The 26,631-nt window shown below is 32.9% G+C and overlaps 4 protein-coding genes across 5 annotated transcripts; 3 read left to right on the top strand and 1 right to left on the bottom strand.

The window, feature by feature from the left end:
• Nucleotides 1–640: 640 nt before the first annotated feature.
• Nucleotides 641–6,222, top strand: LOC11427949 (sister chromatid cohesion 1 protein 3). The gene is made up of 13 exons (XM_003598010.4): nt 641–890; nt 2,323–2,587; nt 2,710–2,756; nt 2,840–2,889; nt 3,020–3,087; nt 3,283–3,632; nt 3,710–3,920; nt 4,032–4,162; nt 4,252–4,784; nt 5,167–5,209; nt 5,336–5,384; nt 5,545–5,680; nt 5,916–6,222. Exons 1-13 carry the CDS (start codon nt 767–769, stop codon nt 6,012–6,014), a joined length of 2,106 nt encoding a protein of 701 aa, XP_003598058.2. The 5' UTR covers nt 641–766; the 3' UTR covers nt 6,015–6,222.
• Nucleotides 6,223–8,309: 2,087 nt separating this feature from the next.
• LOC120579710 (guanosine deaminase) lies at nt 8,310–8,895 on the top strand. The gene has a single exon (XM_039832397.1). The coding sequence runs from the start codon at nt 8,415–8,417 to the stop codon at nt 8,877–8,879; it is 465 nt and encodes a 154-aa protein (XP_039688331.1). The 5' UTR covers nt 8,310–8,414; the 3' UTR covers nt 8,880–8,895.
• A 909-nt stretch (nt 8,896–9,804) lies between these two features.
• Nucleotides 9,805–16,424, top strand: LOC11416268 (lysine histidine transporter-like 5). The gene is made up of 8 exons (XM_003598007.2): nt 9,805–10,032; nt 14,050–14,252; nt 14,666–15,058; nt 15,190–15,586; nt 15,754–15,859; nt 15,976–16,067; nt 16,155–16,223; nt 16,326–16,424. Exons 1-8 carry the CDS (start codon nt 9,805–9,807, stop codon nt 16,422–16,424), a joined length of 1,587 nt encoding a protein of 528 aa, XP_003598055.2.
• Nucleotides 16,425–18,967: 2,543 nt separating this feature from the next.
• On the bottom strand, nt 18,968–25,883 carry LOC11414139 (putative methyltransferase At1g22800, mitochondrial). 2 transcript variants are annotated; one of them, XR_005645473.1, is made up of 12 exons: nt 25,714–25,883; nt 25,570–25,650; nt 25,404–25,482; nt 24,375–24,516; nt 24,181–24,250; nt 23,719–23,783; nt 23,558–23,636; nt 21,221–21,308; nt 20,797–20,861; nt 20,585–20,674; nt 19,146–19,325; nt 18,968–19,110 (listed from the first exon to the last, which is right to left on the bottom strand). XR_005645473.1 is itself a non-coding variant. In XM_003598005.4 (11 exons), exons 1-11 carry the CDS (start codon nt 25,846–25,848, stop codon nt 19,212–19,214), a joined length of 1,008 nt encoding a protein of 335 aa, XP_003598053.1. In that variant the 5' UTR covers nt 25,849–25,882; the 3' UTR covers nt 18,968–19,211. The 2 variants fall into 2 exon arrangements, 1 of the variants encoding a protein (XP_003598053.1); XM_003598005.4 differs by having other exon boundaries at nt 18,968–19,325; nt 25,714–25,882.
• Nucleotides 25,884–26,631: the final 748 nt, after the last annotated feature.

Here is a 26,631-nt window from a genome sequence, read left to right as displayed (position 1 = left end):
CATGCAGTCTTTTATTTTATTTTTCTCCCAAATATGTTCTTTTATTTTGCACTTGAAATTTTTAACAATTACTGCTCATTTTATTTATAAAATTTTAACTATTCAATCATTATTATAGGTAACAAAATTTTGTTAAAATTTTAGGATAACAAGAAACAAACTTTGTTTAAAAAAAACAAAATTTAATTTTCCAAATATATAAAGCATTAATTAATTTTATTAAAAAAGATAAGAGTAATTGACAAAAGATATAATTAACAAATCATACTTTTAAAATATCAAAACGATGGTTAAATAGAAACGAAAACGACAATTAAAAAAGAACGGAGAGAGTAAGTTTTATTGTTGGCGGACTTTGTATAATGTTATATTAACAATGTTATTGAAATTAAGATATGAATTTATTAATAGTGTCATCGGAAACATAAACATAGTTGGCTGAATTTGTTAAATAAATATTAATTTGAATATTTATTGAATAAATATAACAATGGTAGTTATCGTAAATTAAGGATGAACCAAGGTGTTTTGTTACAAACCCACACACGAATCGTATCCAACACAACACAACCACACAACTTCCATGACACGATTACACGACACTATAAAATAAAAAGCGGCACTTCAAAAAAACCAAAATTTCATCAAAAATCGCGCGCCAAAAACTTTCCTTAAATAAATAAAACCAATCGTAACCCTAATTTCTTATAAACCCCTAATTTCTCTGAAAATTCTTCAACAAAATCAACACAGAAAAACAAGAAGAATGTTTTACTCTCAAACGTTTTTGGCGCGAAAAGGACCACTCTCAACGGTTTGGATCGCTGCTCATCTTCAACACAGACTCAAGAAATCTCAGTATGCTTCTACTGATATTCCCTCCACTGTTCGTAAGTACCATTTACTTCAAAACCCAATTTTTCAATTTTTTTTTTTCATCTTAAAGTTTAAAAGATTAAATTTTTCTCAAATTCCTATATGGGTTTTGTGATCTTTGGAGGGTTGATGTTGTTTATTCTATTGGGTTTTAATTTTTCATATTTTTTTTATTTTTTTCTTGATTGAAAACAACAAATAATTTTTTTTTGTTGTCAAAATTCTATCTGGGTTTTGAGTTTTTTTCTGGGGGTAATGTTACTCATTCTATTTGGTTCTAGTTTTTCATAAAAAAAATTAATTTTTCTTGATTGAATTATATGTTTTTTGTATTTCATTTGTCAAAAAAAAATGTTTTTTGTATTTCAAAGTTTGAAAGTTTCTCAAAATCCTATCTGGGTTTTTGGATTTTTTTTAGCGGTAATGTTCTTCATTCTAATGTATTTTAATTTTACTATGATTGAATAGAAAAAACTAATTTTTTTTTTTGTCAAAAACCCATCTGGGTTTGAAATTTTTTGAGGGGGTAATGTTATTCATTCTATTGGGTTTTAATTTTTCATATAAAAATTTATTTTTTCTTGGTTGAAAACAAAAAATAATTTTTTGTTCTCAAAGTTTATCAAAACTTGGGTTTTCAGTCATTTGTTGAGATTTTTGAGCCATTCTTTTAGACTTAATTTTTGAGTCTGTTAGTTCCTATTGTGGGGGTGGTGAGGATGTTTATGAATGTTTTTATTCTCAAAGTTTGATAGTTTTTATTTTTTTTTCTCTATTGGGTTTTAATTTTCCTTGTGTATTTGTTCCTTTTGTGAATGGTGGGGTGTTTGTGCCAATTGAGGACCTTGGAAGTTATTGAAGTTAGTAATTTATGAATTTTAATTATTGAATTTTGTTTGTTGATTTTGTTTGTATGATAGTTTTGTTTTATTCTTCTAAACTTGCATTTAGAGATTTTATTTATTAGGTTTTTTGCTTTCCACAATATCTGTTGACATTGTTGTAGACATTTTAATAATCTCAAACTTGAAAAGTTTGTAGCTTGTTCAAAATCAGATAAAATTCCATCTGGGTTTGCGGTCACTCATGATGGACAATGTTATTCTGCAGGGTTTTAATTTTCACAATATAATCGGTGTGGAGCTTTGGTTATAAATATAAGTGTGTTTTGTTAAATAAAATCCCAAAAGAAATAGTGGTCCAACTGGTGAAATCACCTGAACTGCCATTTTTTGACCGGATGATCGGTTTGTTCCCAGATTTTATGTCATAGCTAGTTTCATCCTTTATTGGACCCAATCTGTTTTTTATCAGCTTAGTTTTTTTTTTTTATTGAAATTTCATTTTTTAAGCAATTGTATAGAGGTTCTGCTTTCTACAATGTTTTTCAATATTGTTGTAATGATTAACGTAGTGATTGACATTGATCTTGAATGTTACTTTTAGAGCATATAATGGATCCTGGTGTTCCCATTGCATTGAGGATGTCAGCTCACCTACTCTTAGGTGTTGTTCGTATTTATTCGAAAAAAGTTGATTACCTTCTTAACGACTGCAATCTTGTTCGGACTGTTTTGTACAAAGTATTTGCTTCAGTATCAAATAATACTTTACCTGAGGATGCTAGGCAAGCACCGGTTCATACTATTACCATGCCAGCCACTTTTGACCTTGATGCGCTTAACTTAGGCTATGAAATAGATTTTAACGGGTAGAGTCTCCTTTATCTTTTCATACTATTATCAAAATCTCTATACAACTGAGTTTTCTTTTATCTTTTCATATTATTACCAATTTTTTTAATCAACTGATATAAAATTGGTTATGTCTTAGGTATGAGGATGCTCACATAAGGAGTCAAGATGAGATTACTCTTGCAGGTTAACTAAGTGGATGCATAATTTTAGTTATGTATTTTTTAAGTAACACATGAAAGTTTAAAATATTTTAATGCTATGTGCAGATCGAAGTCCTATTGTAGTGGATAATTATGTGGCTATACGTTTCGATGAGGTGCATGCTTTTTCCTTTCCTTCTCATTCCTTTTATATATATAGAACTTACGACTTTAATTTGAATAATGTTTTTTTTTTTTTTTTGAGTTAGAAATTTATTTCATCTACTTGTTTTCTTGTATTTTTAGGACATACCATTTAGTCCTTCAAATGCACAACCGCTACCAGATTCTGAGGCAAGACCAAATGAGGAAGAGTAAGATTTGTTGGTTTTGGTGTTCAGTTACATTTTTATTTCTGTTTCCTCTTATGAACCAATAGAATAATACATTGTTATTTGTCCTTATAGATATATTCCAAAGAAGAGTAAGTTTTTTGTTGGTTTTGGTGTTTAGTTGCATTTTCATTTCTGTTTCCTCTTATGAACCAACATCTTTGTTTGTCCTTATAGATTTATTCCCCAATCTCCATCGTCGACAAGGGTAGTGGATGTTCAAGATGGTGGTCCAAGTTCCCATATAGAGTCACATACTACCAGTCATACTAGTGATGATAACAATCATATCTTTCAGGATCCCGTTACAAAACAGACATTGCCACCGGAAAGTCTTCGTGATCCTTCCAATGATGCTGTTGAAAATATTCCAACAGATATGGATATCGATATAACTGTTCATGAAAAGGATCAGACTCCTGAAATGATTCCTGAGATCCATGCTGAAACCCCCCCAACTCAACCAGCTAGACCACCAACTCCAGATGCTTCTCAAGGTGGTGCCTCAGATGGACAAGTTCATGGAGGTCAGTGCTTACCTTTCTCTTACATTTACATATGAATCATATAAATTTATAACTGATTTTTTCGTACTCAATCTCAGGGCCAATTTCTGAACCATCTCTTAGGAGTTGTTCTTTCGATGCTGCGATGCTTCCTACCCCTCAAATGGAGCAGGGACAGAGTTCTACCCATCAAATGGAGCAGGGACAGGGTCCTGTCCCTCAAATGGAGGGTCAGGGTCAGGGCGAGAGGCCTCAAAGAGTAAGGAAGAGAAATCAATTCTATGATGACCCCATAGTGTTACCAAATAGGTAATTTTTTCATTGTTTGATTCAACTGCTTTTGTGTCCTGCAACATATAGTTACATGTAGAAATGCACGGTTTTCCCATACTCATTGCTCATGTTGGGATACCTCTATAGAGTCATGAAGAGAGCCCTTAATGATACTCGTAACATACGACGGAGGCGAAGGGACGTCACTACTTTGGGTGCATGGGAACTGAAGAGCAAACGGTTCAAGGAGGGTGTTTTTGACCAGCCTTTATTTACAGGTAGCTGTTCTTTATCGTTCAATCTGAAAATTTTGGTACTTGCATTCCCTTATGAATTTCTCAATTGAAACTTGTGGCTTCTTATTCAGGAATATGCAATGAACTTCTAAACATACAAAGAAGGGAATATATATGTTCAAAACCTCACTTGGTCATCTCTGAGGAAGATCATCCGGATAATACTACTATTACTCCTCCTCCAATTAATCAAGTTGCTGATGAGCCAATAATTGATGCACCTGAAATTGCTGTTGACGAGCCAACAACTGATGCACCTGAAATCGTTGTTGATGAGCCAATAACAGATGCACCTGAGATCGTTAATGCATCTGGTGTGGAAGATATTGAACACATTCGTGACGTTGCTGATGATCAACCTGCCACTATCCCAACTCAAAGTAAAGAAACTGAACAGATTATTCCAAGTGCTTATAGAAGCCCTGTTAAAGGAGGTGTTGCGACTCCTACTTCGGTTTCTGAGGGAATGGACATACCATATGGTGCAACATCACCTCGAGCTCATGCATCTGAAACTGGAACTTCTAGCACATATCATGATAACATATTGCAGAGCCATGACTTTTCAGATACTAATCAATTTATCAATTCTGCTGGAAAAGACGTAAGATTTAACGCCTTTTTATGAATACTTCTGTACAATCTCACTTGATGAATTATGTTCCATTTCAGCATAAAACTTTTATTCTAGTTAGCATTTTTACATGAGTTGAGAAAAAAAATTGAATGAGATATTTATACTTGCATCTTTTTGCTCTCTTATGATAGGTAAGGATATACTTATGACATATTGTTGGTCTCCGTTTCGTTCCATGGTTTAATGAATATTTTCGTGTGACACGTTCTCTTCTGTTCATACTTATCAAACTATCACAGTGCTATCCTGCATGTTCTACCTTGTACACAATATCCTTGTACTGTTTTGCTTTTGGTTGAATTGAAGCATTTCAAGTAATCTAATATCTTATCAACCTTTGTTATTGTAGGACCTCTGGTTTCTCGAAGAAGATAGTACACCAGCCACAGCCAGTATGTTCTATTTTCATGTCATCTGCTATTTGATTCATGACAGTATTTTACTCATGCTATGTTAATATTGGATAGCGAGTTTCTGCAACAGTGATATTATAGTTGACGTAAACGTTTTAATGACAGGTTCACAAAGTACAAGTAGAAGTATTGATACATTGTCTGGGAGGACTAGGTACTTATCGATTTATTACTATTTTAGAATATATATGTTCTTGTTCAAGTTGTTCATATCATGTAACATTAAATCACTTAGCGAAAGGCTCTGGAAAAGCTTTCCACTTGGATTTGTGCCACATAAGTTGTTATGTTAACTTTGTTCTTCAAAATTCCAGGGGTCTAGCTCAATATTTAAAAGATTATTCTCCATGTACAACAATTCCGGAGCAACCTGCTGAAGATTTCAGCTTGAACAAGATCTTGGATGGAAAAACTAGAAAGATTGCTGCTAGGATGTTCTTTGAAGTTTTGGTGAGTCATGACATTTCCAAGTTAAAAATTAGAGATTAAATGATATTAAATTGTTTTACATCAACAACCAATCTCAGCTCGCCAACACAACAAATAACCGTCTTTTATTTAAAAACTGTCAAACTTGATGTGCAAAATTGAAGAGTTACATGATTGGATGTTAGTGTAAAATAACTGTATGCTGACAGTGCATATCCTTAATCTCCAAAACTTATATCTGTATGTTGCATTTCAGGTGTTAAAGACTCATGATCTTATTGATGTACAACAAGAGGAGCCTTATGGTGATATTAGCTTCAAATTGACTCCAGCACTTGACAAAGCTAAAATTTAATATTTTTAGTTATTTATAGTCCAGTTTAGTCCCTGATGTAAATTAGAGGTCAACCCCTTGAGAAATGTGTATTTTACCTTAGAGTAAATTAGAGGTTAACCCCTTGGAGTCTCATTTCATATTTGTATAGGCTTGAAGTCTTATTTCATACACCTAGTTTAAAATCTTAAGATTTCTCCTCAAGTTTTGATGGCATTATTTTGGTGAATCAAAGTGGCAAAGAAAGACCATTCCCTCATCCCTAAAGAATACATATTAAATTATCAAGAACACTTCTCTTTTCAAAATATTTGAATCTCACAAGAATAAAATCAAATACTCCATCGCATTTTTTTCACTCACTTTTCATCACTTAGATGGATAAAAGTAAAATCTACAGTCATTATTTAATAACGCATAGCACCTGGTCCTAGTATTGTCCAATTTTATATATTGTCAACAGTTAAAATATATGCACCGACAGTAAATAATTATGATTTTTTTCATGTCATTACAAAACTCAAGTGCTTTTAGTGATCATGATGCATATAACTAAAACGAGAATCTGTATAAGATTAAAGCACACAAATTAGATCACAAAGAGACCAAAATCTTCAAAAATATTATTAAGATGTTTGTTATCGTTAGAGCACCAATTAGAGATTTTGACACAACAAATATAATTAAGATGTTTGTTATCGTTAGAGCGCCAATTAGAGATTCTGCCACAACAACTTTTGATGATGACGAACTTTTTGAATAGAGTTTAGCAAAGAACCCCCTCAAGTTTCTCATGTTTGCATTGTCCATTAACCCGTATGTGACCATATTTAAAGAATTTGTAGTGCTTCATATTATGGGAAGGACATATAGAGATAAGAAGACAATAATAACAGTCAAATCCATAAAATATGCTCCATCCTTAAAGAACATCATGAATGTTGTGAGGTTTTAGATTAAAAAAGAGTGTACCTAAGCCTATACTATGAGCAAAGCTTTATAGTGGGACGATTATGGTTTTATGATCCAAAACTGTAACTTGGACAACTATCTCAATGGACAGTTGTAGACAAATCATGAGGAGATTTAGATCAAACAAACGATCTTTATAGGTTCAAGGACCTACTTGAGTGGCGTGTCAGTTGTTATCAGAGCAGGTTTCTCCTTCTTTTTCTAACGGATCAGCCATGGGAGATCAACCGATGACGAGGGCAGAGTTTGCCGGCATAACCGCGACTCTTACCACGACCATCAAAGCTCTGTCAGATCAGATGGCGGCATGGACAGCTAAGGTTGACAACAACAACGCCAACAATAACAACTACTACAACAGGAATATTCAGAACAGGGGAGAAGTACCAATTCCAATTATTAGGGTTTGTAATAACAATCAGACTATTGATGATTCGAGTCCTGAAGAGAAGGTAGTCGTGACTGAAGAGGGCGATGGACGTGGGAATCACCATGATTACGGCGTAAAGGCTGATATTCCATTGTTTTACGGAACAATGGGAGTAGAAGAATTTTTGGATTGGGAGATTGATGTTGACAGATTTTTCGACATCATGGACGTCCTGGAAAGCAAGCATGTTAAGATGGCTGCGAACAGACTGAAAAGTAACGCCGCTGTTTGGTGGGATAGACTCGTTGTTCAGAGACGGAGACAAAGAAAAAACCCTATTCGAACTTGGAGAAGGATGAAACAGTTGATGCTTGAAAGATTTAACTCTCGCGGTAGATTGTCTCTCTCGCCACTTGTTTCAATTGAAAAATTGGAGAGGAATCAGCTCTCGTCGCCACGGATGTATGAAACGCCGGTGAAGGGTGGTTATGATGATATAATTGAAGAGGCGGATCAGTTCATTAATGAAGAGGATTTTCATAATTCAGCAGACTTGTTATCAATGGAGACAACACATAATGAATCATCTGCTCATCAAACCGAGAACGATGTAATCTGTTCCTCTTTGCAAAATAATGGGAAGCATGTTGGCGTAGATTTGCATCATGAGGCTAGTGACTGTGTTCTAGCTGAAATGGATGACAAAAGAGAGGAACAAGAACATTTCAAACGTACATATCAAGAAAACTTGATACCTAATGATCATTGCTTGGCATCAGTACCCTTGATGGAATCCTCCAATAAAGATCACATACCACCATGTTACCAGAATGTGAAAGTGGGTTGATTAATGCTTCTGGTATACTTGAGAAGGTGGAAAACTTACATGAGGGAGTTCTGATGAACACTGGACCAGTTATTGCTACTCCGAACAAAACTGTTAATGTATTCTCTAGAGGTGTTAGTATAAATGATATAAATTGTTATCTAACGTGGATGAAAGGGCCATTCAAGAAGCACCTCCAATTATTAAAGAGACTCCTGTTATAATTGAAGATACTGAAAAGATTAACTCTTTAATGGCTGAAGTCAATAGTTTGAGGAAACCACCAGACCGAAGCAGCGTTCTGGCTCGACTCAAACTGCAGAACTTGAGTACTTATGTTGAGAAGAATCAGCTCCGACCCATGTCCAATCCGCCACATCGACCACCAGCAAAACCGCCGCATCACAGCCGTCACATTGGACTCAAGGAATTGCATGTAGATGGGGTTCAGTTCAGGTTTTGCCACAAATCTTATGCTGTAGAGGATAAAGACCAAAAGTTCATAACAAAATCTTATGCATGTGGTGATGGACGCCCATTTGGTCCAGTCATTGTTCGAAATGATGAAGTAGTTGTAAGCTTTCATAACATGGTTTTAAGAAACAAAGATCCCACTGCTCATGCTGAGATTATTCCTATAAGAGAGGCTTGTCAAAAGCTGGATCAAATTTACCTTACCGACTGTGGAATCTATATGCTTCTTGTGAACCTTGTATAATGTGCTTTGGTGCCATTAATATTTCAAAAATTAAGAGATTGGTTTATGGAGCCAAATATGAAGTTGCAGGGGCAATTGGATTTGATAGTTTGATGATAAAAAAAATAGACGGCAATGCTGCTGAAATTGCAGAACAGGTATTTGAGAAGAAAAAGGGAAAATATTATTCAATTTGTAGGAAGATCTACAAAGGTTCTGAGACACGGTCAATAGTTTGGTGTGACAATTATCAAGAGGTTTTTCCAACCTGTAAATGCAAGCTTGAGTCCGAATGTGCTGGAGTGAAGTTTAACATGTTTTCCGGAACTTCAATGTCATGTCCTCATGTAAGTGGAATCGCGAAAATGATCAAAGCTAAACATACCGAATGGAGTCCAGCTACTATAAAATCTTTAATCATGACAACAACTTACTATGTTCATGATAATATTATTAAACCTCTCGGAGTTGTTTCTTCTGCTGAATTTTCAACTCCTTATGATCATGGTGCTGGACCTATTTATTAAACCTAGAAAAGCTCTTGATCCAGGTTTAGTATATGATATTAAACCACAAGATTACATCGAGTTTATTTGCACAAAGAAAGTAAGTCCTTCAGAAATAGGAGTTTATTTGCTAAAAGTGCTTTTTGATTCTGCCTTTACTGCGGGATGTCACAAGTACAAGACACTCCTAACTACATAACCAGTGAAGAAGCTTGCATATGTAGGCAAATCAAAGAGCATGATCTTCATTATGAGGGTGTAAATTCTGTAATCAACTTTCGGATTATGCTCAAAAGTATCTTTTTATGAGTGAACCACCAGCCCAACACTACATTTCAATTTTTAGTACTTGTGTGGAATGGGAAAATAAAGCTATAGTTCGATTACATGTGCACATGGAGAGCTTTGTCATTCGAGTTCCTTGCCATGATTTTTCAAATATGTCTGACAAGTGTGAAATTGGACCATGGGGGCTAATTGATCCAACAATTATTTTGTGCCAAGCTTTGGGTGATGATGTGATTATTTACATACCTTTCTGTTCTGCTGATTCTTATATCGCTTGGGTTTTCAAATTGTTAGGAGGTATGTATTCTGGGAAAAGGCACGACTCTTCATCTGTCAAGCACTTACATTTCACTCAATGGGATCCCGGAGGGTGGTCTCCTGTTCATTGGAAGAGTCAACATACATGGAAGCTCTTTATCAAAACGAGAACTCGAGGTCGAGTTCTTCAGAGGTGGAGGAGATTGATGCAGGAGGATTTTATTAGTAATTTAGTAGTATTTATTATTTCACTCTAATTTTCTAGAACTTTCTATTTTGTTTTCAATTTGTTATTTTTGGCCAATTAGGGTTTGTTATTTCCATATTAAGCTTAACAGTTGTAGCCTAAGAGATAACTTTTATTCAATCAATAATATTTCTGAGACTTTTCTCTATTTTCTGGTGGATTCAAGAACCCTATTTTCACAAGTTTGTCGCTTGGGAATTTGTTATTTTCTTTTTAGGTTTAGCGTTTGCTAGCCTACGCTTCCGTAATGCGTCAATATATCTTTGTAATCAAAATTTGGGTTGTTCATTAACCTTTATTTTGTTGAAATGTCATCCTTTAAAGAAGTTTCTCAACTTGGATTAAATTAAACACCACGATCTTTTACAATAATGGTTAATTTTACCAATAATTTGACTTACTTGGTGTTAACGGATCTTGGTTATGCGCGCACACACACATGTGTGTGTATAAAGAGAGAGGTAAAGAGACGGAATGATCACTATAACTACAAAATATTTATGGTATAAAATTATCGTTAATTCATTATGAAAAAATAGTAGTTGTATATCGTTAAATGCTATGATTTTTGCCGAGCTATTTGAAGTGAATGTTGGTAATCAACAATTCTATTCAAAATGTTATTTGTGAGATAGGTTTTTTAGAATCCATTCATCTTCGTTGCCATATGCAGCACTCACATTTGTTGGTGAAGATTTTTAATTTAAATGAGCAAATTCTTAATATTTCCAACATGTAATTAGAAAAACAACTTATGTGTGAATATTTGGGCAAGCTCGGATGCCATTCAAGATTAAGTCTGAGCTTTTGGCAGACTTCTCCGTAGAAGTTAAAAATAGTGTTAAGGCTTAATGCTCCAACCTGAGCATTTCTATTTTCTTCTTCTTCTTTTGTTTCCTTTGTCATTCTACCAACAAAATATGACTACAACTCAATGCTACTTTCTCTTAATTTCATTTATTCAATGAGACTCAATTTGTTCCTAAATACATGTTGTTGTGAACCACTTCACAAATGTTAATGCACAAATTTACTTATTAATATTTTTAATTACATATAATAAAAATTATAAAATTTGATATTTAAAAAAATATTCGAGACAAATCCAACAACATATTAGTTAAAAAAACATGGTTACAGTAAATTACATAAATAATAACTTATAAAATTACGGCGACATATATTTAAATACACGGATTAATGTGTTCATTAACTCAGGAGCTAAGTGCCAATGTTAATCAAAATGTTGTTACTCAACCTTCCAATAACGTGACCCCTCCAAAAAAAAGTGTCCCAAAGTAGATAGTTAATTTTATTTTATCTTCTGTATTTAAAAAAAGTTATTTTATCTCTTCTTTAATTTCTTTTAGAAAAAGTGTTTTAAATGTTTTTTCTTAGAAAATAACTGATTTAAACCCGTCTTTATTGGATGGCATTGTGGCAGTCCCTTTTATGTCCCCACAAGAAATTGTGACAAATGTTATTATCAAATAACTCAGTGGCTTGAATGCAGTGAATGTCTGAAGTTTAAATCCAATACTCACAGAAACACGAACACTTCATTATATTAAAGATAATATCATCAGTATAAGTGGGAGTAGAATAAAACAATTGAAAAATTCTTGGGTATCCTTATAAAAGATTGGTATCAATATTTATAAGACAAATTAATTAAATATAAAAAGACTATTAGCCTGTTTGGTTTGGCACTAGACGTGAAAAGAAAGAAGCTATGTTTCCTCCGCAATTTCTTAGGAACAAATGGCTTCCATGTCAATATGGTTTCCTCCGCAATTTCTCACTTTGCAACGCTACAACAAACACTCACTATGTTTATTGAATGATTGATACTATATCCAACAAAACTTAAGGACCTGTTTTGTGTGTAAAATATGAAAGAGACATGATATGATATAATCCTTAAAAAAAATTATTGTTTGGGAGGATCCTCCTCCTGAAGACTTGAAGACAATCCTTTTGTCTGATCGCAAAAGGATGTTGCACCCTCGAGCTTAGTTTTTTTTTTCTTTTCTCTATTTTTGATTTTTCTTTTTTCTTCTTTAGCCAATGTACCCAAAAAAAAAAATTGCATCATAATCAATTCTTCCAAGTAACATAATCGATTAAGGAATTAAAATAAGCTCCACACAATTCGGACATGCTTCTTAATAATTGAGTATGCCAAATATAATAAAATAATCAGCTTTGACCAAGATGGGAAAATACTAGAACTTCTCGATGCATGATATAAGCATATTTTTAAAAGTTGTAGTTAATTATGAATTTCTCATAATCAATAATAGTTTTTCCAATAAAAAATATTTTTAAGCAGAATCATATTAAGATGAAAACCACTATGAACGTGTAATTTGTTTGCTAGAGAGATTTTTCTAGTACTCACACCTAAGGATCCTAAAATACATGGATTACAAGTAAATAAACTCATAACCTTGTTCAAAAAAAAAAAAAAAACTCATAATCCAAAACTTGAAAACTAGATATTCTTTTCCGTTTTTTGCACTAAAGTTTTTCTAGTTGTTACATATAATTATTTACGTGTCTTTGTTTGAATATATAAAGTTTTTTTATAGTACAAATGTAATGATATCTTGTCAAAAAAAATGTAATAATATTTTAGTCATTCTATAAATATTTAATTTATTTCCTAAAAATTATTTAAGTACGGTAAAATTTCGATTACATAAATTAACATTAATTTTGTCAAAAAAAAATTAACATTAATTAACCATTCCAAAAATCAATACATTATTTATTTTTATTTTTTTTGTCAGATAGCCTAGTGATTAGAATTCACCTTATAAAGTGAATAAGTGGGGTATCCGGGGTTCGAACTCCGACCCCTGCATATAATAATGCATTGTCTACAAATATACATTATTTAACTACTCCACGGAAGAACCAATTGTTCGAATGAAATCGAGTTGCCTTCTAAATTGAACAATTTTTTTGCAAGACTTTACTTACATCCCGACCAAACTTTAAATTATAATGGGATCATTCTCCTAAAAACCGAAGGGTTAAAAAAAATACATTCCTTGACTACTACTCAACTTCTGTAAATATCATAGTCAATTTATGATATTTAAATAAAACATTATGGCAAGTACCATGAAGGAGCAGTATTTGACTATTTGTTATTAGTTTTCCCAAAAAAAAAAATATTTAACTTCTCTTTATTAAAAACAATAGAGTGAACAAAAAATAAAGTTTTATTTATAAACAAATGTCAACAATTTTTTTTTTTTTAAGGAAAACAAATGTCAACAATGTTATCTGGAATGTCTCTTATCTCACCAACCGAACGCGAGACAAATAGAATAAAATACGGATTAAATGTACTTAGAAGATGTTTTTATAATTGTTGAACTTTTCAATATCCCTATTTTGTTGGAACAGGTAGAATACTTATAATCTCAAATTTAGCACCTATCGATCTGAAATCGTGAAATACTGCAATATCCCTATTTTGTTGGAACTTTGAAATACTATTATTCATGACCGATCTCAAACACTTGAAAAAGGTGACATGTTTATTGTATTGGAGTTTGATGAAGTCACAATCCCTATTATGACTCAACCAAATTTGATTTCATACACATGGCCATAATCCATTTAATTTATTCACTATTATTTCTCTTTTTAAGTGACTAATTCAACACTCACAACCTACCATTGCTATATATACATATGTATATCCATAGAGAACTATCACTTCCAAATCTCTTACAGTAGAATTATCACTATAATTCAGTATGGTACTATTGGTAATGTTAATCGATCAATATCTTTACAATTCACTACTACTTTCAATTATTCAATCATGTGTACATGTGTGATTAACTTTAATTTGTGGGCGTGTTCGTTAATTCAGGAGCAGAATATTGGTCATGATGTTGAACGTCAAGGTGGTGAGGGTGCAGCGAATCAAGGTGCAAATCAAGAAAATCTGCAAAAATGGTTGCCAATTAGTGCATCTAGAAAAGCAAAATGGTGGTATTCAACTTTTCATAATGTGACTGCTATGGTTGGTGCTGGTGTCCTAGGGTTACCATTTGCTTTATCCCAGCTTGGATGGTATTTATATCTTAATTCATTCAATTTCATCACTTCAAACTCTTCATTACCACTATCTAGGTCACTTACTCGACACCAATGAAAACACATCACCACTGGTAACAAATCGAGAACATGAGTTAAGGATGTAATCACGTGTATCGGTATGGTACACTAACATATGGACACTTGTAATAATGTTAAAAATTTATTGAATATAATCACATGTGTATATAGTTGTCGTATTAGTGTTGGAGACCATGATGAAGTGTATATGTTTCAACTAATTAGCTACCTAACAATTTAGCATTGACACATCACAAATCATATTGAAGATATGTCTAGTGTTGGAAAATAATGACACGAAATTTTCACATGTAGTTTTTCGGTTACAATATATGCTAATTTAAATCTATATATTTGTATTTGTAAAGGATTCCAGGGATTTCAGTGATTTTAGTGTCATGGCTTGTGACATTTTACTCACTGTGGCAACTAGTGCAAATGCATGAATTGGTTCCAGGGAAGAGATTTGATAGATACTTTGATTTAGGAGAACATGTATTTCAAGGCAAAGTTGGATTCTGGGTTATAATGATACAACAATTGATTGTTCAGGTTGCTTCAACCATTGTGTATTCAGTCACTGGTGGAAAATCACTTAAGAAGTTCTGTGAAATAATGACTCCAATAATGCCAATGTTTGATGAAATTAGACAAACATATTATATCTGCTTCTTTGTTTGTATACAGTTACTCCTTTCACAAATTCCTAACTTCAATACTTTAAAAGGAATCTCGCTGCTCGCGGCATTCATGTCTGTTTGGTATGTGTTGATCACATTTAATTTATGCAATCTCAGTTAAAAAAGTTAACCTAATTGCCTTATTGACCGATGAATCGGTTTGTTAGAAATACAAAAAAAATTAAGCTATGTCTCTTATGATGGTTTTGCAGTTATTCGATGGTGGCATTTGGGTCGTCACTTGCGAAGGGAATTGAACATCATCCAACTCACTATGGTGTTCGATCGCACACTACTCCTGGGAAGACTTTCGATGTATTTAATGCACTTGGAACAATAGCGTTTGCCTTTGCCGGACATAGTGTGGTTCTAGAGATTCAAGCTACATTACCCTCTTCAGAAGAAAAACCTTCCAAAGTACCAATGTGGAGAGGTGTTGTTGTTGCATACACCATTGTTATTCTTTGCTATCTCACCGTTGCTGTATCCGGTTTTTGGGCATTTGGAGATTTGGTAGAAGATGATGTACTCGTCTCACTCGAACGTCCTCCATGGGTTATCGCTATTGCTAACTTGATGGTTTTCTTTCATGTTATTGGAAGCTATCAGGTGATTCTAACATTTCCTTATCGTATTTTATTCATGATCAAGTAGTAAGACTTGCGTGAATTTTACTTGATCATAAATGAGCGAATTTTAAATCACTATATATCATCAATGTTAAAAAATATATTTCATAAGGTTATATGATAATAATTGGTTTCTTTTTGTTCAAGGTTTTCGCAATGCCAGTTTTTGATACACTCGAGTCTTGTTTAGTGCAAAAGTTTCATTTCGATCCCTCAAGGACTCTTCGTGTCGTTGCTCGAAGCATATATGTCGGTAAGATCAATATTGTGTTAAATATATGACATTTTCGTGTCGTTGCTCGAAGCATATATTATTGACAATAAATTGAGTTATATTTAATTTAATATGAAATTTTCATTTCTTTACAGTTCTAGTTGGATTGGTTGCTGTAAGCTTCCCATTTTTTGGAGGCTTGTTAGGGTTTTTTGGAGGACTAGCATTTGCAGCAACATCATATATTGTAAGAATTAATATTTGTTATTAAGCATCCCTTTAAATATCTTCATGTATTAATATCTTCTTACTAAATTTGAAATACGTGATACAGATACCTTGTGCCTTATGGCTTAAGGCCAAAAAACCAAAAATATGCAGCTTTCATTGGATTGCATCAGTGGTACATTTTTTTATTTTTTTTTTGAGCTTATTCAAATATGGTTAATTAATGTTCATAGAAAATAATCTGTTTATCTAAGTTATTTATTTTTTTTTGTTACAGTTTTGTATCATTCTTGGAGTTATAATAGCAGTTCTTGCACCTATTGGAGGAATACGAACAATTGTTGTTTCGATAAAAACTTACAAGTTTTACTCATGATGATGATGATGATGATTAGAAGGTTAATTAAATGATGTTCTTTTTGATGTGGAATTAAATGATGTTCTAAGTATTCTTTTTTTTTTTTTTAATGACTAGAACATCATTTAATAGAACTTACTAGTGTTTTTTTTTTAGGGTTTCTAGTATGTTCGGCAGAAATTTTAGCTGCCTAGTTATTGATGAGATTTGTAAATTATTAATTAATTCTAGATTCTATGTTGGCTTGGCAAATGTTATGCTAACTATGGGGATTAAGGTTAGGTGTTATAGTAGTTATTATATGGAAAGAAAGGTAAGGTAGGAGAGACATATTTTTTGTTATGGGTGGTAGGAAAGACATATTAATGATGTATTTGCTTTCAATTTGTAATGGAAATATTTATTTTATGTTATGCTTGCTTGTAATCAAGTCAAGCAATGCAAGTTTTTTTTCACGATAAATTGTGTTGAAAGTTGTCTTTTATTTTATGTTAGATATTTCATTGTGTTTTTTAAATAATAAACTCGTTTGTACTAAAATTGAGTATTGATTACATGAAACAAGAGATCATCTTTTGGAGGGAAGTAAATGTTCTTTGAGTCTAATGGTCTTCTCTGTCTTAGACTATGGCACCATCCCCTCACCCTAAAATTTATGTAACCAAAAAAAAAACAAGAGATCACATAGTTGTCGTATGTATGGTGAGAGTGTATCCCAAATAACTTTTGTTCAATTATCTTTAATATCTAAACCAACCATGGGTCGTAGATTCAACATCCGACTCTTGAATATGAAGAAAATTCGGTTGAGAGAAGATAAATTAAAAGCACTTTTTAACTAAGAAATAAAGCAAGTTTGTACAATTTAAATTTAGATGTTCTATGCCTAAAAAAGAGTTGGATGAGCACCAAAAGAAAATAGATGTTTTAATAGTTTCGATTTATATATCAGCTGATTTTTGTCAAGGTTGTATAAGCTAAATAAATATCAACCGAATTATACAAGATAAATTAAAAGCACTTTTTAACTAAGAAATTAAACACTTTGTAAAATCATGCAACAAGCAAGTAACTTGGAAAAAAAAAGTTCATACAACAAACTTGTATTTTCATTCGCTCTCGAAATTATTTTTGGATTTTGTTGTCTAATATGAGATTATTCTTTTCCTTTTGTTGGTGGAACATTGTGATAAAATTTGTTATGTATTTCTTTTTTCAATAATTTAGTGGCTAAAAATTCTCTTAAGTGGGATGTTCGGGCTTTGAACTCGAATCCCGCATATATTATGCAATGTCATTTACCGATAGATGGAGACAAAATTTGTTATGTATTTAACTCATCAATTTATGTTTTCCATTTTCTTAATCTTCCTTTAGCAAGCCATTTTCTCAATAAAAAATCAATTTTTTTTATATCATGATTACATAACGAGTCATAAGAATAATATAAGTTTTTAATTATATATTTTTTTTAATAAAATATGAGTTTCTCACTTTGATAAATAAGTTATGAGACATGTGTTCCACAATATTATGCTTTATTCATTGTAAAAACACAAACTTTTGGCACTATTAACTATTATTTATATCTTCGTGTAAAAAAAAAAAAAAAAAAAAAAACTAGAATTTATATTTTAGGATTGTAAAAATATGTTTTGTTATCGGTATACTCTCTTTTGAACACTCTCTATCACTCACTTTTTTATTGGATGAAATCAATGTAGGTACTACACTTTGGAAATGGAACCCACATAAAGTGGTGAGGCATACATTGATTTCCCTCAATAAAAGAGTGAGTGCTAGAGAGTGTTCCTAGGTTTCCTCTATCTTACATTGTTTTACGAAAAAACTAATTAATTATAAATATGTTGAGTGTGAGTGGTTAAGTTCCACATACGTTTTTTTAAGTGGGGCTCAACTGATTTCAGCTAAGGCTAAGAAATTGAAGGTTCTGGATTTAAATCCAAACAAAAGAGTAAATATTATTCTAAAGGCTACTTATTAACAATTTCATTAAAGAAAACTATAAACGGGTTCAATGTTGGATTTATAAAAAACAAAATTAAGGTTTTGTATTAACATGTTGTGTCTCCCTTTCTTGAGGTCTTGAAGCATTGGCACGGTGTTGCTCTCGTCGCTCCCCCAAACTCCCTAACAAGTGACATCTTCATCTTGGTTCGGCTTGATGGGAAAGTGTAAGTGGGATTCTGATGTTTGGATCAAGTATAGGAAAGTGAACTAACACTTGAAAGAGAGATTGTTGAATTTCAAGTGAGTGGTTCACATCACTTATGAATTGGTACAATGTTGATCTTAAAGTTTTGGATGAAAACATGGCGTCTCCGTCTTTTGTGATCCAACTCCCCAACAAAAATGTATTCATCAATTAATTTTTTCATTAATTCCTAACTTATAATAATAATTGTTGTTATTATTTTTATTATTATTAGTATGGGAACTGCAATGCTAGACTAAACATATCTAATGGTGAAATTTTAAGGGAAAAACATATATCAACAAAATATAATGTACTGTGTAATAAAAAATGTTGGGTATCAAAATATAACAAGTACCAACATTTGATATCTTAGAAAGAAAAAAAAGGGACCAGCATTTTATAGATAACATACAAATGAAGAGTGCTCATGAATTTAAATGTCTTGATACATAAATTAAAACTTTGATATATAACCGATACTGTGAAAAAAGAAAGAAAAAAAAATAAACCGATACTGTGAAGAGTGCTCGTAAATTTTATTGCCTTGATATATAAGTGAGAGAATCAAGTGAAATGAAAAAAAAAAATCAACTCTGGTTGCCAAACTGCTTTTGAATATCCTTGAAAGAAACAGTAGCTGATCCTCTTCGTTTTGGTTTCTGTTGAGAAGAATGTTCCTTCCACCCCGTCATGTATATAACCTATTTAAACATAATGATGACCATATTGTTAAATTTTTTTTTTGATAGAAAAGGTTAATTTATTAATGATAAACAACACCAGCATCACACGTTACAATAAGCTGTACACATAGGCAGGAACATAATCAACTACTGTAATATGAAATTTAGTTGAATGCCTAGGTTGGACAAGCATACGAGCACAACGATTTGCCTCTTTCGGAGCAAAACAAATAGAACACCTCCTGTCTTTACTATAGAGTATGAATTTCGTTGAGCAGAAGAATCAATGGAGTATTAGTATGTCATTTTGTTGACCATATTGTTTATAATTAGTAGTGCGTGAAAATTGTAACCACTAAGAGAAGACGTGTCAATATAACGCCATATTATGAAGCAAAATGTGAGAGCTTTGTCAGTTTTCTTTCAAAAGCGTTGTCAGAAGAAAAAAAAAAGTTACTCATTTAAATTGCTGGCTTTAGTTCAAATCCAAGCCACTGATATTTTGTTATTTTTTCAATTTCACATATATGTTCCGTTTGATTTACAAAAGGGTAAAGTGACAAACAACACACAAGACGAACATTTAAAGTACGAGACAACTTTTTGTCTTATGCGTTGTTTAGTGGACAATAAATAGTATAAAAAAGTATTTAAAAATAGGGGACTATATTTCTGAATTTTAAAATAGGATTAAAATCATGAATCAGTAAAAATCGGAGGTTCAAAAGTATATTTTTATTAGAATGACTCTGGCATTAGTTTTTTTTTTTTTTTTTAACATCAAAATTTATTAGATAAAAGAGAAAAGTACAAATAGACATGTTATTCTGGTTATTATAAACAGAACTATAAGGTATTATTTTGCATCACAACATCCTATGCACAGGACAATATTAACATGTTCTGGTTCTTCATTCCCTGATTTTGTCCTTCCATACTTAAACCCCATCGTTTCCTTGTTTAACAACTCATGGGGTTGGTTTCTGCTAATTAAATTTTAGAGTTTTTTAACTTTAACAAGCCACATATAAGAATGTGCTTTATCTTTTGTCCTATTAACTCAACATAAGAAGAAGAAAAATTGTCCCTTTGGTCATGATGCGTAGTTTCATATTTTTTGAACATATTGTATAAAAATACATGCACTGGAAAACACTAGTTTGAAATCATAAGCTTGAACCATTCTTCTTATTGGTTTTCAAAATACTATTATGAAGACATTTTTGATAAACACTTCTAGTTTTCTTATGCAAAAAATGAGCTTCTATTTTGATTACCTGGAAGGTTGCAGGTACAGTGCCATCTTCTGAAGCAAACATTGAATCATAAATCGCTGCAGTTGCTAAGGCTGTGTCCCGCTTCAGCATCTGTTTCATTTATGCACAGCTTCATTTCAAGATTAGATAAAACAAAAACCAAGGTTCACCATTTGATAAAATGAAAAATTCTATTCAATAATCATTGGTACGAAAGAAAAGAAAAACTTTACCGCGTTCATTTGGGAAAGTGCATTTGTTTCACCCATTGCACGGAGATGCTCTATAAGCTCGAGGGCTGCACCAAGAAGAGATGAGAACTACCATTACAAATATGAATCACAAGAGTAAGAAGGTTATTGAAGACATATATTATAAAGAACTGGTGACAACTTGAAAGAATCTTATTATAACTTATATAAAGCCACCATACTCCTTATGACCATTATTTACTTCCTTTGCACCTATTTCGTCAGCACTAAATGCAGCCGTGCTCATATCACAGCAATTAACTTCTAATTTGGTCATCAACCATAGTTGAAATTCCAAACTACGGAAGAATCTCAGTAGATAAACTTTGAGGAGATATCAAAACTTGATTAATTCAGGTCATGCATTTAGAATAATTCAATTATAGAACCAAGTGGAAACACTCACCACTTGGATATTTAACTGTATACTCATCAACATCAACACCTGGAAGGTTGAAGCCTGCCCTAGTCAAAAGATTCCCAGCATCTCGAACCTAAAAATGGAGGACAAAAGGGGTTCTCAGTCCAGGCTTTCAGCTTTATATTTTTACTCGTAAGAAATACAAGTATTCTTTACAAGCATTAAAGTTAAAACTAGCCAGATTAACCAACAGATAATAAAAAGGTAAGCAAGACTAATGTTACAATGAAAGATACGTGACAAACAAGCTTATGCGAAATCATATTTTGATACACAAATTTGAGAACAAATTGTGACAACAACTTAGATGGTTAACGCATCACAAATATGTGATTAATTACATTTGGTAGATGGTTAATGAATATAACTAAGTGCCGCAACTCATTAACCATCTATTGAACATAATTAACTGTGATTTTGAACGTCATTGACCATGATATTTATGTGTTCAAATCTATGTAGTCAGTAGCAGATAGCATAGCCTAGCAGCCGACCCCTAAAACACTTTAGTGGTGCAGCGGGCAGCAGTATGGCCGCTATGTTGAAGTCTAAGGAAATAATAAAAATATTTCATACAGTACACATATGATGATGTCTAAAAAATAGAATAATACACAATTAAACGCATACTCATAACTAACCATCAAAGTTTGCTACTAATATTCAGACATAATATAATGCAAAACAGAAAGTAAGTTTTAGCCTACAAGGCTAAAAAACAAAACAGAAAAACAGAGCACAGAAGCAGACAAACAGAGCACAAAGAATGTTAAAAAAAAGACAGCACAGAGAAGAAAGGATCAGGGAAGAAAAAAATGGTTGCAGAGAAGAGTGAAACTTTGGAGGAGAGAACAGGGAATGGATGCAGAGAATATGAGAATGGTTGCAGATAAGAGAATCAGGTGGTTGCAGAGATTCAATTAAAGAAAAACAGAGCACTGCATATATGAAGAATGGTTATGATAAGTGATACTTAAAAAATTACCAAGGTGAAAAACTCAAAATAACCCTAAACAGTTCAAAACTAAGTAAACTTCCGACATTTTGCATTTAAATCACCGAAGTTGCTTCTTATTGCGTTTCTGGTTCATGCCATCTCTGTGATTGTCCCGTCATGAACAGCGCTATCACCGCAACCCTAATACTGGATATAACACCGTACTGCGTAGTGTATGGCTGCCGCCGTAATGCGTAGTGTATGGCTGCCGCGGCAGCCGTGATTCACTAGAGGTTCAAATATACATGATATTCATTGACCACGGTTTGAGTTCAAATGTTCATAAAAAAAATCAAGGTTAATGATGTTCAAATCAAAACGTGTAAAAAACAGGGTAAGGCTGCGTACAATACACCAATAATGGTGGGACCCCTTCCCGGACCCCGCATATGCGGGAGCTTTAGTGCACCGGGTTGCCCTAATGATGTTCAAATAAAAAAAAAACATGGCTAATTGTGTTCAATGGATGATTAATTAGTTATGACATCTTTGTTATTTTCATTAATCATCGACTAATGTAATTAACCATGTATTTGAATCCAACTTGGGTTGGCCTGGTGGCGTTGGCTAGGGACCTTGTAGTATTCTTCTCCTCAAGGTCTCAGGTTCGATTCTCATTGGTGCCAATCTAGGTGTGTAGTTTAGCTTCTTAAAAAAAAAACATGTATTTGGACTGTGTTAACCAACTAAATTGTTGTCCCATTTTGTTTCAAATAACATAGCTCCAAACTAATTGCTTCTAAACTAACCATCAACAATGATGGGGAGTCATTTTCAAACAAAAACGTGAACTTCATTTTTTATGAGTGCCAACTGACAAGGATTGGTCATCATTTAATGTGACATTAATTTAGCTATGCTGTTTTGAAACAACAACTTTATTGCATTCTGCAAAGCTTACAATAACAATGCAGCAAACTTGTACACATCAATCCCCAGAACTAAGCCTCTCACGAGGCAAGTGACATTGGTTTCTACTAGACACCCAAAAAGTTCCCCCTAAAGATTACTATGGGATGTAAATTCCCGCTCGGCCAAGGTAAGATAACTACCTCAGAAAATTCAGGTAACAAAGTGACAGAACAGAATTACAACCTATGAAATGATAAACAAAATTAACTGTGTAACCGATCTTCACTAGTTAACCGACCCCTGTTTACAAATCCTTGATTTCCTTGTTGACACTCTCCAAGTGTGGGTCTTAGTATTATGAATCAGGGGTCTAACAGAACCACACTATTCTATTTGAAAGAAACACCATTACATTCATTCAAAACACTAAGGATCTTAACTACTAAATAAATAGGTTTTGCAATAATGCATACCTGTGCTAAAGGTGAAATTCGGGGACTGATTCCTCCTTCACGTTCCATTTGTGCTATAGTACAAGCTATTCTGAGTTCCCTGATAGCAGCACAAATGTCATAAAAAACCTCCATACATACATTGGTGTTCCAAATAAATCTCAAAATATAGTAACAGTCACTTTAACGTTTCTCCTCCGAGGATAGCTGCTAAAAATAGGCCATCAGGCTTCAATGCCAACATAGACTGCCAAACAGAAATATCACATTAGAATAATAATATATGACATCATAACTGAAATTTGGATAAGGTGAAAGAAAGGAGATTTGCATATAAAAGTTTCCTGTGTACGGCTAAAAGCAAAGAAATACAGCTGCACTTAAGGTGCACAAATTCCATTGACCCTTTCTCATACTAATACAAGACTTCTAATCCTAATTAACGAAAGTTTTTTTTTTTAAGACATAAATCCTAATTAACGAAAGTAATCATGAAATACAAAGAAATATAGAAATAATCAATCACAAGAGATTATCTAAGGTATGCAAAATTACTCCAAGATATGACCCAAATATTATGTGAATTCAAATACTAATCAAGCCAATAAGCACATCAATGACCACAACTGTATAAGAAAGTTTACTTGTATCATTGCTCCTGGCAGATCATTAGTCCAGTGTAGCCCCAAGCAACTAATAACCAAATCCACTGAGCTGGAAATGATACATGTAAAACAATTCAAAAGGAAAATTGTAATATCAAATCAACATCAAGTGTAAAATCATCATTACACATTAAGCATAAAATTATAATTAAATACAAAGCTAACTTGTGTACCTTTCTTTGATAGGCAAGAATTCTTCATCACCAACCACAAATGTGGTTTCAATGTTTTCGTTGTTAGATGCATGGTAATCATTTTTACAACGCTGTACCATGTCATGGGATGCATCCATGACGATAAGCTTCTCTATGCCACCTGGAATCAATCATTTTAACAATAATGTCACCCTACTCAATTAGTTGAAAACTGAAAAACACATTCCACAATTAGGGTTCTGTTAGCACTTAGCAGTATTAGGAGGCACATACTAGTCAAGTCAAATGGTCCCATCTTTTGAACAATTTCTTTATTCTCCTATTCATCTATAACATAATATAAAGGGAACTCTAAAAATAACCACAAATTTGCCCTTAAAAACTAGTTTGTAAGATGAGGGCTGCCCATGCTTTATAAACACTACACATGTCACATCTGTAAGCAATGTGGGACTAAAGCCACCCCTTCAAACTCAACACAATGAAGGTATTATTGAAGGCTGCAATTAAGGCAAAACAAATGCCGCAATTAGGCGACTAGGGGTGGAACGCAACGAAGGCGGAAATTCCAACAAAGTTAAAGTACTGACAATTACAACAATACTCAAAACTCATGATCAATGTGATAGCATAGAAGCAATAGCAATGAATGGCAATGATGTGCAGTGGCCTGGGAATCACTATGTAGCATTGACACTTGAGATTCAAAGGCATGTTTGGTGTCTAACACTTGTATGACAGCGACACCGACACCGACAAATGTGGTTACTTTCAATAACTTTCACCTTTTCAAATTATTATCGGTGTCTATGTGTCAGTGCCGGTGCTGTGTCTGTGTTTCATTGATAATAGATAGTATTGGAGCAACAAGTAACACAAGCAACACACTCTCTAGTACCATCTAATAATAAATCAAGAGAGTAACGTTACTCATTTTCAAAGTGGCGGGACCTACATGAAAATAGTTGTGTTGCTGCTACACTACAATTCTAAAGCATGGTACAACTGCAATGTAGAGTAAGGCACTGGATGAAGTTAATTAATTACCGTGGCCGCGAATAGAACGTGTGACAGCTTGCAATGAGCCTCCCAAACATAAAGCTGAAGGAAAAGTCTTCTTACAGTCCTAAACAGAAAACAAGATAGATTAATTGTAGAAATAAAAGCATACTGATACCAGAATAATATAATGGAATTAAGTAAAGGAACCTGCCTGCAATCGATCTAAAAGATTATGAGCAACGGTGTGAAGTAAAGGATCGGTTTGAGGCATTAACCATGCGGCACGGTCACGCTGCATCAATCACATCATCAATCAACGCAATGAATGAAATTAGAGAGAGAAAGGTATACCTACCTGATTGCGTTTGAGTTGGCGATCGAAGATGTTAAGTTTAGAGGTTGATGTTGTGAAGAAGAAAAGAGGAGCAGAGAAACAAAATGGTGGCTTGGTTTTGCGGCGGAAGAGGGAGAATAATGCTCCTCTCATCATTAACACAGAACAATCACACTATTCACTTCTGCTGCTACTGCAATCACTGTTTACTTTCACTTTCATTTTTCTATTTTTTATTTTTTTTTAATTGTTTTTCATATTAACACTCTTAATTATCTATTTATTTATTTCTCTATTGTTTTGATTAATTAAGAAACAATTATTTGATGTAGATTTTTTATAATAACATTGAAATATATTTATTGATTCGGCAGTTTTATTAATACATAAATAAATAAGCTCGAAATAAAAATTAAAGTCTAAGATCGAAGATAGAAGTTCAAGGGGTTAAATCTTTTAGTATAAGATAGAAGTTTAATGATATCTTCTATTTCTAGAAGATAAAATATATACATTTTTTTCAAATGATAGAAAACCATTGCCTAATAATCACTAAACTTTAGTTTCCAATGAGAAGTTTTGTTTTTAGAAGTGCCACCTAGGCACAAAGCTTGTTTATGGATAACTCATGTTTATAATTAGAAAATAGATAGATAGATAGAGGATATAAGATTGATAGAAGATAAATAGATAGATAGATAGAAGATGAATATGAATAATAAAATATATAAATTCAATTGAAAAAGAAAAGGAAGTTTCGCACCAAAATAAAAAACAAAGAAGCTATTGTAAAAAAAGAAGTAAGAAGCTACCAACATATAATAAGAGAAATGATATTTGTACAACCATTTTATAATAATTTTTGTGGCAACTTTCTCTTTCATACTTACCTTATATTTTTATTTTTCCTCTCTATTACTTTGATTTTCGTACCAATAC

Source organism: Medicago truncatula, chromosome 3 (genome assembly GCF_003473485.1).
Source record: "Medicago truncatula cultivar Jemalong A17 chromosome 3, MtrunA17r5.0-ANR, whole genome shotgun sequence".
Lineage (NCBI taxonomy): Eukaryota > Viridiplantae > Streptophyta > Magnoliopsida > Fabales > Fabaceae > Medicago > Medicago truncatula.
The sequence above is the reverse complement of the archived record's forward strand: the minus strand, read 5'-3'. Positions and strand labels throughout refer to the sequence as shown.

Coding starts and splice junctions, on each gene's coding strand:
- LOC11427949 (XM_003598010.4), top strand. CDS start 767: ATGTTTTACTCTCAAACGTTTTTGGCGCGAAAAGGACCACTCTCAACG. Junction 4,785..5,166: donor TCAATTCTGCTGGAAAAGAC/GTAAGATTTAAC, acceptor TTGTTATTGTAG/GACCTCTGGTTTCTCGAAGA. Junction 5,210..5,335: donor TAGTACACCAGCCACAGCCA/GTATGTTCTATT, acceptor TTTTAATGACAG/GTTCACAAAGTACAAGTAGA.
- LOC120579710 (XM_039832397.1), top strand. CDS start 8,415: ATGGCTGAAGTCAATAGTTTGAGGAAACCACCAGACCGAAGCAGCGTT.
- LOC11416268 (XM_003598007.2), top strand. CDS start 9,805: ATGTCTGACAAGTGTGAAATTGGACCATGGGGGCTAATTGATCCAACA. Junction 14,253..14,665: donor GCTTTATCCCAGCTTGGATG/GTATTTATATCT, acceptor GTATTTGTAAAG/GATTCCAGGGATTTCAGTGA. Junction 15,587..15,753: donor ATGTTATTGGAAGCTATCAG/GTGATTCTAACA, acceptor TTTTTGTTCAAG/GTTTTCGCAATGCCAGTTTT.
- LOC11414139 (XM_003598005.4), bottom strand. CDS start 25,848: ATGATGAGAGGAGCATTATTCTCCCTCTTCCGCCGCAAAACCAAGCCA. Junction 24,517..25,403: donor ACGTTCTATTCGCGGCCACG/GTAATTAATTAA, acceptor GATTGATTCCAG/GTGGCATAGAGAAGCTTATC. Junction 23,784..24,180: donor TGCCAGGAGCAATGATACAA/GTAAACTTTCTT, acceptor TCTGTTTGGCAG/TCTATGTTGGCATTGAAGCC.